This window comes from Jaculus jaculus, chromosome 3 (assembly GCF_020740685.1).
Source record: "Jaculus jaculus isolate mJacJac1 chromosome 3, mJacJac1.mat.Y.cur, whole genome shotgun sequence".
Lineage (NCBI taxonomy): Eukaryota > Metazoa > Chordata > Mammalia > Rodentia > Dipodidae > Jaculus > Jaculus jaculus.
Genome location: NC_059104.1, coordinates 17626105 through 17641079, shown reverse-complemented (window position 1 = coordinate 17641079; position 14975 = coordinate 17626105). Strand labels below are relative to the sequence as shown.

At 38.9% G+C, this 14975-nt stretch overlaps 1 protein-coding gene across 2 annotated transcripts in view; it reads left to right on the top strand.

Annotated features, from left to right (window-relative positions):
* Positions 1-14975, top strand: part of Gpc6 (glypican 6) — a 1121087-nt gene that overhangs the window by 981836 nt on the left and 124276 nt on the right. For both annotated transcript variants that reach the window (XM_004651045.2, XM_004651044.2), the window contains exon 5: positions 10686-10816. In XM_004651045.2, the coding sequence (XP_004651102.2) occupies positions 10686-10816 (131 nt within the window). The remainder of the gene's footprint in view (positions 1-10685; positions 10817-14975) is intronic.

Below are 14975 nucleotides of genomic sequence, written 5' to 3'. Positions count from 1 at the left end.
ATGCCTACGTGAATATATTATACCTTTATGAAATGCAATGCATCATCCTACTAAAAAGAAACTGTCTGAAAATGAGGTCTGTAGATTCTAATTTCCGCACTATGCAAGGACAACTGGTGAATTATTTTCTCCCTACAATTTGCATTTTCTTTTGTGGTGTCAAGGCAATATAGGCCTTTCTGTTTGTGCTGGTTTCAGAATTAAATTAGTTTTTATATTTGTTCTCTCCTCTGCCTGAATTTAGTTTCAGAGCAAACAGTTATTTTCATTAAAAACTCTTTTTAAAAAAATTTTTTTTGGTTTGGCATTATCGTTTAGTTGCTGTAATTATTCTGGGTGGCTATCCTTGTTTCATGTTTGGATTTGATAGCTTTTTACTATTTTAAATTGCATTTAATTGGTTCACTTCTCTCCTTTATTGTTTATCTCATCTCTTGGAACTGTGGATTCTCTAGACAAACCCGGCCCTTTAGGATTTGATGCTTGTCCGAGACATTTTTATGGACCTAGGCATGGTACTGGGCTTACAGACTTTTTTTTTTAACATCTTCTTTGGGGAAAAAAAAAAAAAAAAGATAACCAATTTGATGTTCATTTAATAGGAGCCAATTACATGTGAAAAACAAAAGTGACATTCATCACAGAGATGTTAATGGAAAACCTGTAGTTTCAAAATGCAGTAAGAGGGCTGGGGGAGATGGCTCAATGGGTAAAGTGTTTGCCACTTAAGCCTACATATTCAAGTTCAATCCTCAGACACCACATCTAAAAAAAAAAAAAAGAAGAAGAAGAAGAAAAAGAAGAAGATAAGAGTGTAGTGGCACACACCTTTAATCCTAACACTCAGGAGGCAAAGGTAGGAGGATCACCGTGAGCTTGAAGCCACCCTGAGAGCACATAGTGAATTCCAGGTGGGCCTGGGCTAGAGTGAGACCCTACTGAAGGAGAAAAAGAAACAAAGCTGTGGCAGGTCTCTGTGATCTAAGATTGGAAGATTGCTGCAAACACAGCAAAGAATGGCAACAGGGGAGAAACCCTGCCTCAAGGAGGTGGAAGGTGAGGGCCTTTGACCTCCACTCACATGCTATGGCTCATGAGGGCCCACACTCACACATGAACACACACATACAAAAAGAAAAAGAAGGAGGAGGAGGGGGAGGGAAAGAGGAAGAGGAAGAAGAAGGAAGAAAAAGAGGAGGAAGAAGAAGGAGGAGGAATTACCTTGTTAAAACAAGTCAAATATATAAACATTTCATTGGTAAGGGTGGTGAAATAACCTTCACTTGAAACAAAACCAGCCGTGCTTTTCCATTTCAAGCTAAGAGAACCAAAAAGTTATTTCCACCTAATAAAAGAAAAGTACAATAAGATTTCAAATTCTTACCCAAACTCTCCATCTATGTTATAACAGATCAAAAGCCACCAAGGGAACACTTGCAGCCACTGCTAATAAAGTTCTTCAGGCATGTGTGGCTGAACAGATGGAAGTGGAGTGAGAGGGGAAGATTTGGGACAGAGAGGAGGGCAGAAAGGTTGTTTTTCTTAAGTTAGTAAAAATACAAGAATATGTTTTAATTTTGTCCTATTGCCTCACTTAACAAATGTTGATTGAAACATCAATCAGGATCTTACTCTAGTCCTCTCTCTGCATCCAAGGGGTTGCAGGAATTCATGGACTTCAAATTCATAAGTTGCACTAGACTCTTATGTAAAATGGCATGATATTTACATGAACCTTACAAACATCTCCCCTTATATTTAAATCTTCTCTGAATTCCTTCTCGGAATATCCAATCCAATGTCAGTGTTAGGCAAATTGTTAAACTGTATCATTTAGAAAATACTAGGAATATAGTCTTAGTTTGTTTGAGGAAGGTTGAAATTTTTTAAAAAATATTTTCTGTCCAAGGCTGGCTAAATCTGTGGCAGTAAATACCCAGTAGAAACCCATAGAAAGCCAAATATACCATTCTAGGGGTTGGAACTCGGCTGTGAACAAAACAGATAAAGTCTGTGATGTTTTGAAATGTTCCCCACAATCTCCTGTTGTGGGCATTTGTACCCTTGTTGGTGAAACTATTTTGAAAAGTTGTAGAACCCTAATGAGGCGGGTCCTAACAATCAGAAGTAGGTCATTAGTGGTGGACCATTGATGACTCACCCTGCCCTGCTTCCTGTTGTGATTTCCACTTGCTGCTGGGAAGGAAGCTTCCTGTTCTGCCATGATGTCAACAGCGTCTGACATCTTGAACTAAAATAAAACCTTCTTCCTTCAAGTTGTTACTCTCTGATTGATTTGAACATGGCATCAAATGAATCATATACAAAGATATAAACACCCAATGTTTGTTTTGTAACAGGAACCACTCCCCTCCCCGGCCATGTTGAAGAATGATAAACGAGTTAGACTCCAGGATTGGATCTGACTGTGAATCTCCTTATAAACTCAGCTCTTTGGCAGGTAGCATACCAAGGTTATCTTTAGAAAAACTTGTATTCCAGTTGTTTGAGGATAGGTTGACTTATACAAGAGAGTTCAGGAACAACTTCAATGTCATGTAAACAGCTCTGATCGAGTGCTGAAAAGAGAGCCTTTCTAGGGCACACATATCCCGGTGGTAGAAACAGGCCAGACTATTAAGCTTAGCGGGTACCAGCACCCAAAGGGCCTTTCTTATGCCAAGCTAGAAGGCCCCAATTTTATGTCTTTCGAGCAGGGTAGTGGTCTAATAAAATCTGTATTTTTAGAAGACAGCCCTGCTGGCAACATCAAAAGCAAGATTAGAAAGCAGCAAAGTTAGATACGATTAAAACGAAATTAGAAATAAGAATTTTTTTTGAAAGCTAAAAAGGACATGAACCTTCTGCCTATGTTCAAGCTCTCTGTTCTGAAGCCTGCCCTCCTTCCTGGTTATCCAGACCCTGTCTCCCTGCTGTGTCCGTATATGCTCCCAACCCCAGGAGCTCTGTTCCCTTCTCTTTCCTCTCCTAAATGTATTCCACCCCAGACCTCACAGGCCATTTTAATTAATCAGTTTGGGAGAAAGCCAAGGAATGTGCACTCAATGTACCTCTCTCCTGTGGGTTGTTGTAAAAAGCAGAGCCCCTAATACTATTGATGCTGTGGATACTAACCATCCCACATACAAATATTGAAGCTATTTCTTATTTCATTTTTGTTGTTCTTGATGTTGTATTGTTTTCTTTTAATGACCAGATGCTGATAATTGAATAGACCAGATGTTATTAAAACTGCTTGGTTTGCTTGTGAGTCTTTCCTGTGCTTCCCATCAGGCCACATATCCTGGTTAACCAACACAAAGGTGCCAAGGATGTAAGAGGGGCAAGCTTTCCTAAGAAACAGACAGCCCAAGAAAATGTGATGGAATTCAGACAAAATGTTAGGAGAAGACTCAGCTTGTTGATTTTCTTTTCCCAAGAAGTGAATAAGGACAAATTTAGATAATTTTATGGAAGCCTAAAGATGATGCATTATCTTAATTCATATTTCCCTCCCAAAGAAAAAAATGCATGCTTCACCATTGTGACTGCAAAAACATTCTAAGTTCCTTGAAAGCCACACCAAGGACACAGTACCTGACAAGCTACAGTGCCACTGTGACATGGTCACTATTATCATTTTTCACATACCACAGACGAATATACATACATGTGTGTATATATATATATATACTTTTGGTTGTCATGATTTTTACCTATTAGAATAGTTAAGAACAAACTTATAAAATTTTTGTTTGACTACAATTTTGAAGATTTGTTCCTGTCAAGCAAATATAGGGAAATAATGTGATAATTTGTGACAAAATTAAATTTAGGTTATTTGAGTGGAATTGACCATTTTCAAAGTTATCCCTGCCCTATACGTACTTAGGAAAGATGGTCACAGGTCATCTAAAAGGAAAGCTTTCTCCTCTTGCTTTCTTTAAAACATTTTGGAAATCTTTATCTCTTGGGTTGATTCAACCCAGGAAAGTCACTTTTGGTTTCGTACCTTCTCTTCTCAAAAAGCACATTAAAGATCTCCATCTGATCATCTGATGTTGTGCTTGATAGGCATGTCCCAGAGAGCACAAACCTTTGGAAGTCCCTATAAGACAACTTACAGTCCAGTTGTTGTACCTAGATCAGAGGTGTCTGGCTGGCTGAGTTAGCATGTTCACTCTTCAGCACTTAAAAATCAAAAACAGAATTACTCCCCTCTTGCACAAGGATCCCTTTGTCTCTCTCTCAATTGTACAACCCAACAGAGACATAGTCTCTAATCTAAGGCTAGCTCGCATGCATTGGAACATGAATACTCTGTGAACCAGGAGCAAGTTTTCCTCTCTGTACCCTTAATAGCTTCCTTTTAGTTTTCTTAATCATCATAATGTGTGTGATGTGCAAGAAGTATATCAAAAATGCTAAATTTGTTAAACATTACTTGACTAGAGTACAAAAGATTAGAGTTCTGTCAAACAAGTACAGGGTAAACCTCTGAGTATTTTGCTCTGACTTTTTTTATTTCTATAAAATAAGTTATACATGAATTTAAAACTTGACATAATAATGTACTTTATAAAGTCTGAGTACATTGGATCTGAAACTTAGGTGAGGCTCAGCTGGTTGGTTCTTCTGCTCATATGGTGCTGACTGGGGTCATTGTTTAGTCATCAGTTGGCATTAGCTAATCTGTACAATTCAAGATGGCTTCACTCACATGTCTGGCACCTTGAGAGGGCCTGTAAATCTGTGTCCTGCTGGCTCTGTCATCTGGAATTTGCTTAGCATGTGGCCTCTCTGGCATGATAATCTCAGGAAAAGAGTCTTGCAAGAGACAGAACATAAAGTCTGTGGTGTCTTAGGAACAGTCTAGAAACTAGCAAAGAGTTACTGATACTAAATGTTGCTCATCACAGCAGTCACTGAACACACCTGGATGCATAGGCATGGTTCATAAACTCCACTTCCCAAAAGGAAGTGTCTCAAAACTGATGCAGTCATGTGTAATTAGCAAAGGGGCACATCATGAGAAAATAATGAAGTTTCATATTCCCCAGTAACGAGCCCATCCATCAAAAGACAGCCATTATCCAAATATTAATTGTACATAGAAAACAATGCCAGCTATGCACCTGAGTACCATCCATGCACCTTCTATTCCCTTACTGTTCATAGAAGTTGCTGTTAGTATGTCACCAAAATGTCTTCCAAACTGACCTCTATGCTTATACTGAGTTGAATTGAAGACTTACAAAAGATGAATTTTGTTGCCATTTATATTTTGAGTACAAATTTTAACTCTGCTCTTGGAACTATTGTCTATTGACAACTCTCAAGACTTAGAGAATCCTAGAGGAATTTTCGGAACAGCTGCTTTCATTGAATTTATTGACAGTTTTTATATATGTGCATGTTGTAGTTTTCTTCATGTTCCTGAGAAAAATCACCTAACCAAAAGCAGCTGATGTGAGGAAAGGTTTTATTTGAGGTCATAGTCTTGACGGGAAGTTTCATTATGGCAAGGAAAGGATGGCAGAGCAGAGGGTAGACATCACTTCTTGCCATCACAGCTGGCAGAAAGCAACAAGAGTGAGCTGAGCTATGGCAAGAAGGAAAATGGCTATAACTTCCTTAAGTCTACCTCCAGTACATTCGTATTGCAGTGAGGCTCCACATCTCAAATTGCCACCAGGTGGGAACCAAGCATTCAAAACAAATGAGTTTCTGGATGACATCTGATTCAAAACACCACCTCACATAATATATTTTGATCATAGTCTCCTTCCATCACTCACTTTTCCCCCCATGCCTCTTCCACTGAAACACTTCTTCCCTCCAACAATATCCTCTTCGATTTTGATCTCATTTTATTCTCTTTTGCCTTGCTTCATCATCCATGATGACATTATAGTGGACCCAACAGCAGCTGCTAGGAGGTCATGAATGCAAAGGCCACCTCATGTCTGGAATACTATGTTCCAAAGCATTCCTCCCATCCTTTGACTCTTAGATGTTTTCCTTATGCCTCTTCTGCAATATAACCTGAGCCTTGGCAGCTGTAAGAGAGATCTCTCACTTAATTCTGTGCATTTAACTGTCAATACTTCTCAGTATATTGTTGAGTTTTGAATCTCCTTAGTAGTCACAGCCATCTGTGAAAAGAAGTTTCTCTGATCAAAAGAGAAAGCAGCATTTCTCTAAGAGACCTTTGTCATGCCATGCATATTTACAACAAAAAGGAAAATTGTGGACAAGGATTATTACAACACATGCATACATATATTCTTGATTTCAAAATGTTTATATTTGTAGAAATATAAACTACTTGTCTAGTTCTATTTTTTTTCACAAAAAACTTTGTATTTGGAACAATATAAACCATTCAAACTACATTAACTGTCAGTCATCCTTCCTTTTTTATCAAAAATCCTGGATATAACTATAATCCATGCATATTTTATTTAGATGTAACTATCTAGATGTGTCACATGTAATTAATTATATTTAAGCTTTTCTAGGAATGTGAACATTTTTGGATTTTCATTGAAAGAAACAGTGTTTCAACTTATTTGTGTATATTTGTACTATTTAATGGCTTAGCTGAAAACATTTTGACTCAGAATTTCTGGATACTCTTTTCTGGAAAATGAGGATGATAGCAATGAATGATACCCATTAGTTAATTCTCAAAGTTTTAAGTGTATAATACTACTGTTTACTATATGCAGACTATTTCATGTTATAGTGGTTCTGATGTTTCAAGTTTATGTATATTGGATATTTTGTCTTTCTTTGGAGATTTATTTTAACTATATTTGGCTAAGAAGTTTTGTCAACATTGTGCATTTGTATCATAAATTTGCTTACAAGGCTGGAGAGATTGCTTAGAGGTTAAGCCACTTGCCTGCAAAGTCAATGGACTCAAGTTCAATTCCCCAGGACCCACATAAGCCAGATGCACAAGGTGGCCCATGTGTCTGGAGTTTATTTGCAGTAGCCAAAGGCCCTGCTATGCCCATTTTCTCTCTGTCTGCCTCTTGCTCGCACTCTCTCTAAAATAAATAAAAATCTAACATTTTTTTAATTTGCTTACAGCTTAACCACTATCTAAAAAAATATAAAGAAGTATATTATGACTAATATTCCAATTTTAAAAATAGAGATATATTTACAACATTTACATCAAACAGCTTTATGATACCAATTAGTATAATAAAGCAAATGGATTGCCATAAGGAATAGAACTAGAAGGGATATAAGGCCATTTGTTTCTGTTTCATCATGGTGGTCACCAGGAGTTCAGCTACATTGAGAGAGAGAGAGAGAGAGTCATCAGGAAAACTTTAAACCAATATTCTTTCCATGTATGTGGGAGGGAGTATGTGTATGCATGTTTGCATGTGTGGGTACACATGTGTGTATTGGTGTGTAGAAGCCAGAGGATAATATGGTTGCCATCCTCAAGTACAACCTTGCTGTGAGATAGAGTCCCTCATGTCCCACAGTTAGCAAATAAGATAAACTGGCTAGCAAGTTCCTGGAATCCAGCTGCCTCCACCTCCCCGGCAGTGAAATTATACACCAACATGCCCTGCCTTTACGTGGGTACTGGGGATTGAACTCAGGTCTTCATTTTTGTGAAACAAGCATTCTACTAATTGAGCTAAACTCCTCAGCCCTACCATGAATACTGTAATTGTTGTTTTGAGAGATGATTTTGCAGGCCTAAGAAGACTCAGGGCTAGTGCTGTGGTCACGATAGACCATGAAACCAAAGGATTAAAGTCTCCAGAGACTGTTCCTGATACAAATCCAGTGACCTCTTGCCCTCCCTAGACATGGGAAGGAGTTTCTATTGGAAAAGACAGTTTTGATTTAATTAAGAATTATCAAAAATTTCATACTGTATGTTGTCTTTAGAAGCGAATCCCCCCCCCAAAAAAAAATTCACCCTTTTTGCTGTCTGACTTTCATTACAGCCAAAGTTACTGCTTCACAGCTCAGCCTGTTCATGCTGGATACATGCATTGTGATAGACCAGTGATGCATACACACACATATATATAGAAAGAACACAATTAAATATCCCACAGTTTTCAGCTTCTGTGATTGTATTTGTTGAGTATCTCCATGGTACCAACCTTTTTTTTTTATGTTCAAGGCTTTCTTGATTCTTTACTTGCTCATTCATAATTAATCTTCACCAGAAAACCTGCTCCCAAGTTTTGTAATGGAGAGTATTCTTTTCAATGAGCACCCAAAACTGACGTAAAGACACAAAAGAAGTGGGCTAGCTTTCAGGCATTTAGCTGTCCCTCACAACCTTAAAGGAGAAAACATGTTCCGAATTAAATACGACCGTCAAGCACAGTGTAGCCTCTGGTCAACAGTGCCAGATAATTAGGACATTTAGAGCTGCAGAACACTGTTGGCATTATAAGAGTCTTGTTATACATGGATATGGCTTTGTTATCTAGGAAGTTGTTTTGTTTTTAGAAAAAAATGGTAGGACTTCTTTATGAAACATACATGCCTATGATTTTGTGGTTACCTGCAACAATGAGGCTGTCTGGATGGGACATGGAAATGGGTGCCGTAGTGCAAGTTTGCTGCCCCTGGTTCAGCTCTGAAGAGTTAACACTTTGTCATTCCTCAGGGAATACACTTGGGGTTCATTTATGAGGTCTGGCAGAAAACACCAGTTGATGGCTGTAAGAGCTGATGCTGTTTATACACCCTGGGGCTCTTTAAATATATGAGTCTCTACTTCCCAGACAGCTCTGTGTCCCTCATATATACATATAAAAAAATCCTCTTAAAAGGTTTCTCACCATCCTAATTCATAGCTACTTTATAACCTTGAAAATGTTTTGATATCAGAGTCTTTGGTTGAACAGGGCTGGGTGTATAATAAAACTAAAATTTGGTTTCCTCACACTGCTACTATAAAACAGCTAACTATAAACAGTGTTTTACATTAATAATATATTACATTTAGAAAGCAGATTATATGATATATGCACAGTATATTTCATTGCAGGCTTAAAATATTCATGCACAGAGAAAAAATAGTGTATCTAGCACACTGTTTATAGTGTTATTCTGGGAAGTTGGGTTATGGGTATGTTACTCTTCCTTGTTTTTCTTTTCTGCATTTTGTGAGCACTGGATAATAAATGCGTGTTATTTTGAAAAAGGGAATAGGTTTAGTATGGGCTTCTAAGAGCTTTTTCTACTGAAACTCTTTCTACCTGTTAACTCAATAAGTTAGCAGTCTAGACTATGTCATCTAATATGGTACCTGATAGCCTCAAATGTTTTGTTTAAGCTATGTTTATATTATTAATTAATTTTTCAGTCATGCTAAACATAGAACTTCCAACACAGACACATTTTGATCATCACATAAAACTTTATTCCATATTCCAGGCGGAAGATAGGATGTCACATTATGCTCTGGTAGATAAGAATTGAGGCTGGGCCATTGCTAAGTGACTGTGGAAGACACCTGCCCCTCACTACAGACACTGACACCCTGTCCCCAGTCCCTCTTATACACCACCGCACCTTGTGGCCTGATGAGCTCAGAGATTTTAGCACGTCCATCTAGCTAGTTACGACAAAGTAAGGCTGGATTCCTAACGCCCACCTCTTGTCTCCATGTCACTGTGCAGTCTTCTCTACTCCCCAAGCCATATTTGGATCAATATGAACGCTCAGACATTTTTTAGAACATATACTGTGTTATCAACCTTAACATACCAAGCCAAATAAGAGAAGTTATCTTTATCCCTCTAACGATAAAAAGCAGAAAGAAAATCATTCTGGGCAGAATGACAGCACAAAGAAAGATCAGGTCTATTCTTATGAAATCTAGAAATGCTTCACACGTTAGTTTTGTGTGAATCGAGTCATGAGGTTTATTTATCCAAATTCACAAATCAGCACTTCTCCAAAATTCTCATGCCCCCACCCCGAAATTCCCAAAGAAGAGAGATCATGGTGGTTACGTTTTCTGTCACTATAACAAAATACATAGAAGAAGCAACATTACAGAGAAGTTTTTTTGGAGGGAGGCCTCTTGGTTGCAGAGGGATCTCAGTTCATCGCAGCAGGAAAAGGACGGCAGTTTGGGACATGGTGGCGGGAGTGCTTGTAAGCCTCACACAGGCCGGAAGCTCAGCACCCTTGAGAGCTTGACCCACCTAGTTACCTACTACAGTTGGTCAGTCAGGCCCTGCTTCCTAAAGGCTCCATGGACTTTAAAATAGCACCATAAATTGGAGGACAAGTGTTTAAAACGTGAATCTTTGGGGAGCATTTCAGCTTCAACTCATAAAAAAGATCATACCCCTTTCCTAAATGCAACTGAAACCTGACCAAATAATGCCTTCATTTCATGTGGAATAATTAAAGTATGCCCAACTCTCTGCATTTGGATGAATGTTCTTATTTTCAGACCCGGTTTCATACATGTAAAATAATCTTAAATATTAAAATAATATAGAGTATACTATGATTGGAAAATTAGTCATCAATTTTATTTTTGACTGTGTTAAGACAGTTTTAAAATGTGAGCAAATAGCTATTTTTCAGCCATTAGTTCTTAAAAATATGTGAATGCACATTAAGAGCCCGGATTTTTCTGTTCTCAATTAAATAACATTCCTATGTTTTAACAGATGCAATGCTCTTGGTGGCAGAGCGACTGGAAGGGCCATTCAATATTGAGTCTGTCATGGACCCCATTGACGTCAAGATTTCTGAAGCCATTATGAACATGCAAGAAAACAGCATGCAGGTGTCTGCAAAGGTATTTGCATTAATAATGTATCTCCCAATGTATGCACATAAGACAGGTGCAGTAACCTAAAAATGGAGCTATGGGGACATGTAGGCTGGGATTATGAATTCTAATATGTTGCCAGTGAGCTTTTCCTATTGAGCCACACTTTTAGAATGTGTAACAAAATGGCTTTGAGAAAGCAAGCAAGTTTTCCATTCACAACTACTCAATCATAATGAAATTACTGGCTGCCTAAAAGTTTCAGCAAGCTTCAGGAATGCTGACTAATCCCTCATCTTTGTGAGCAATTTGGGAGGAATTTTCTTACGTTTAAATTTTCTGCACACTTTCACGTCGTCCTCCATCTAGCAACTTCTAATAATACTATCAGCTATGGAGACTGGGCACATGTTCTATATGTCCAGTTGCAAAGGCCACTTCTGACTTCCTTTTAAGACCATGGTACAACTTTCGTTAATAAACCTTCAGGAGAAAATACTCCTTTGTATAGAGTCAAGCACACATTAAGAGGCCAAACATTGCAGAGTTTCACAAATCATATGAGATGGAGCTCTTGGGCTCACAGCTGCCGAACACAAGTACCAGGTGCCCAGTTTGAATCTGTTTCTACCAAGCTGAAAATAAACAGGACCCCACCTTAAGCCATGCGGAGATATTTGCAGTGGGTCTCTAGCCTAGCCCTTCTTTTCCACCACACAGCTGAATGCACAAAGACCTTCTTTCTCTCCACCTGCCTTCCTGCTATGAAACACTAACCATACTTCTTTCAGTCCTTCAAACCTGGTGACATAGTGATTGCATTTTAATTGAAAGTCATTCATACTGAAATACATGAGACTTTCTTCAATTGTGAACATGCTTTGCAAAAGAGATTTCAAATAAAATCAAGGAGGAGTGGGGGAAATGGCAGACCAGAAAGACAGCTGTGGAATCACATCCTTGGCTGGGCATGAATCAGATGGGAATCTCTCAGGGTGAAATGGTAGAAAGTAGGGTAGGAAAGACTCTAGTTTTTCTTTCTCTATCAGAAAGATGGCTGAGCTAAAAATGTTGTGGGCCTGTTTCTGGGCTTCCCCCCCCCCTTTTCTTAAGATTTTTTTTTAACTTTTATTTATTTATTTAGGAGAGAGGGAGAGAATGGGTACTCCAGGGGCTCTAGCCACTGCAAACAAATTCTAGGTACATGTGTCACCTTATGCATCTGGCTTACATTGGTAGTGGGAAATTGAACCTGGGTCGTCTGGTTTTGCAGGGAAATGCCTCAACCACTAATCTCTCCAGCCACATTTCTGGGCTTTAATGAGCTTGGGGTACCCATGCAATGTAGGATGCTCCAAATTACTATCAACTGTTTATTAAATATCATGTTAGGGTCATCTTTGAAAGGCTATTTTCTTTTTTTTTTTACATTTTTTTTGTTCATTTTTATTTATTTATTTGAGAGTGACAGAGAGAGAGAGAGAGAGAGAATGGGTGAGCCAGGCCCTCCAGCCACTGCAAACGTTCTCCAGATGCGTGCGCCCCCTTGTGCATCTGGCTAACGTGGGTTCTGGGGAATCGAGCCTCAAAACGGGGTCCTTAGGCTTCACAAGCAAGGACTCAACCGCTAAGCCATCTCTCCAGCCCCAAAGGCCATTTTCTTTCTTGACTGTGGGGAAAAAATAAAAACCAGCAACCACCCATTCCTCCCAAATCATTTTAAGAGGCCTTGGGTGCCAGCATGCTAGATGCTAAAATAATTAGGGTCTAGGTTTGTGGAAGTTCACAGTAGTCCTAGAGAATAGAACACACACACACACACACACACACACACACACACACACACACAACACAACACAAGACAACACAACACATACACAGGTGGACAAAGGTATCTGTGGCCTAAGACGATCCCACACTTTTGCATTGGTGCGTGCCCATATTCAAGTTTTGCCACTCCTTGTCTTCATCCAGACATTCAATAAATAGTTGTTGAGTTTTCACAGAGCAGGTACTGGGGACACAGGAGTGAAGCAGAGATAGCTCCTAACCTTCATTAAACGCAATTTTCCCTAGGAGAGGCAGCCATGGGGCAGATAGATGCAAACCCCACCACCCCATGCTGGCAAATGGTATCAGGTCATGTGAACAGGCTCCTTGCCTCCCATTGCCTGGACACATTTTGACAGGAAGTTTTTCTACTCTTTTCATTTTTCTCAAGGAACCTCATGAAAAGTTTCTCCCAGGGCAATTGCTTCCTAATTGGTGCCCTGACTTTCCTTTTCGAAGCCCTTCAAATCTGTCCTTCACCCAGCAGCCAAAGTATTTGAAAATATAAACGAGGTCAGACACTACTTTTTAGTAGCTCCTTTCGTACCCACGGTGGACTTCAAACCCCCGCAAACTCTTCCATCATCTGTATTCTCCCTACCTGTCACCTTGCCTCTTGCTGCTCGATCCTTGCTTACTGTACAGCTACGTGACTTTTGTCTCAGCCACTTCTGGCTTCCTCTGCTTGCTCCTGGAATGCTTGTCCTCTTTCTGTAGGTCCCCTCTTGTGATTCCTTCACACAGTGTCTATTGCAGATGGAGAATTTACATCCATCTTTGCTCCCTGCCTTCTTCTGACTTCACTAGCTGGAAACTCGAGGTAGGACAGGATTCCCTTCTGTACCCAGCCCAAGAGTTGGCATATAGAAACTTGGGGAAATAATTAAAACATAAATAAAGGGGAAAAATCCTCACTAGTAAGTGAGATGCAAAGAGCTTTTAAGAAACCAACCTAATTCAGTGAATTACCTACACTTTTACTTTAAAAAGTAGGTGAAAAAATAAGAATGCTATGTATTTATGGTGTGCAACATAACTTTTTGAAATACATATACATGCTGGAAAAGACTACATCATGCTAATGACATATGCATTGCATTTCACACACTGACCATTTTTGTGATGCAAACACTAAAAACCTACTCCTGGTACACATTTCAAGCATGCAACACATTATTAATAAATGCAATTTACATGAATTATTCTTCCAAAACTTCTCAAAGAGGTCAATAAGATGGACTGTTTTGTTAGCACAACATGAATGAGACATTTTTGTGAAACTTGTTTAACAACATTATGATGGTATTGCTGTAATCAAGAAATGGACCTTAAAATGACATGTTCCAAAATCAAAAATAGAAATAGTATATTCCAAAATCAAAAATAGAAATAGTATAGTGTATGTAAGGTAACACTTACATGGGTACATACAGCAGGAAGGGTCATAAACTGACAGAGTAATAAATGTATCTGCTAGGCTGGACACAGAGTAAAGGGAGTTATGGAAGGAGAGAAAAAGGGAAGGTTATGGCCATGATTCCAATGAGGAAGAGGGGAGACCAGAAGTCTGACCTGGAAGACAGGATTGAGCCAGGCCCAGATATATGTAATGGGAAACACTAGCGAGATGATTTCGTCAAGGAAATGGAATTTCCCTGTAAATGTAGAACTGGATGATTTCTGGTTCCAAGCACGCCACATCCATGAAGTTACACATGAGTGGGAGGCTAAAATGTACACTCCAGCTCGGTGCTAGAATTTACCCTTTTTTCAAATGGAGCCCTCAGTCATTCCTGATACACAATCCCAACACATTTAAATTTCCACATTTCCACAACTGGGCTGGGCTGTTGTTGGGCCAGGTTTAGTGGAGGCCAAGATTCATTTCTTTTTTTCTTTCTTTTTAATTAGAATAGAAAGAATTCAGTTTTATTATGGTGGTGTTTTTTTTTTTAATTCCCTTCCCCAAGAGCTATTTCTTGATTGGGACAGAATATTCTGAGCATTGAAAAGCTTAAAACTTACAATAACTTACGAGGATAGGATAGCCAACTTATCCTTAAAAAATCATCCATTTTATTAAAGCAGTTACTAATGGATATTATTCCAAGAGCCTTGTTCAGAAAAGCCACAGTATTTATATTTGCCACTTCAAACCTGTGAGTGCTCACTGCTAATAACCTTGCTTAGTGCTTACATAGTTTGTACAATGTGATATTTATGAAGATAAGGTATTGAGATAGACCATTTCTATCATTTACAGATAAAGGAACCAAGACTTGGAAAGATTAAGTAGCTTACCTATGTCTCCGGTATAAAGGGAAGGTGAATGTCTGACTCCAAAGCCTGTCTTGCA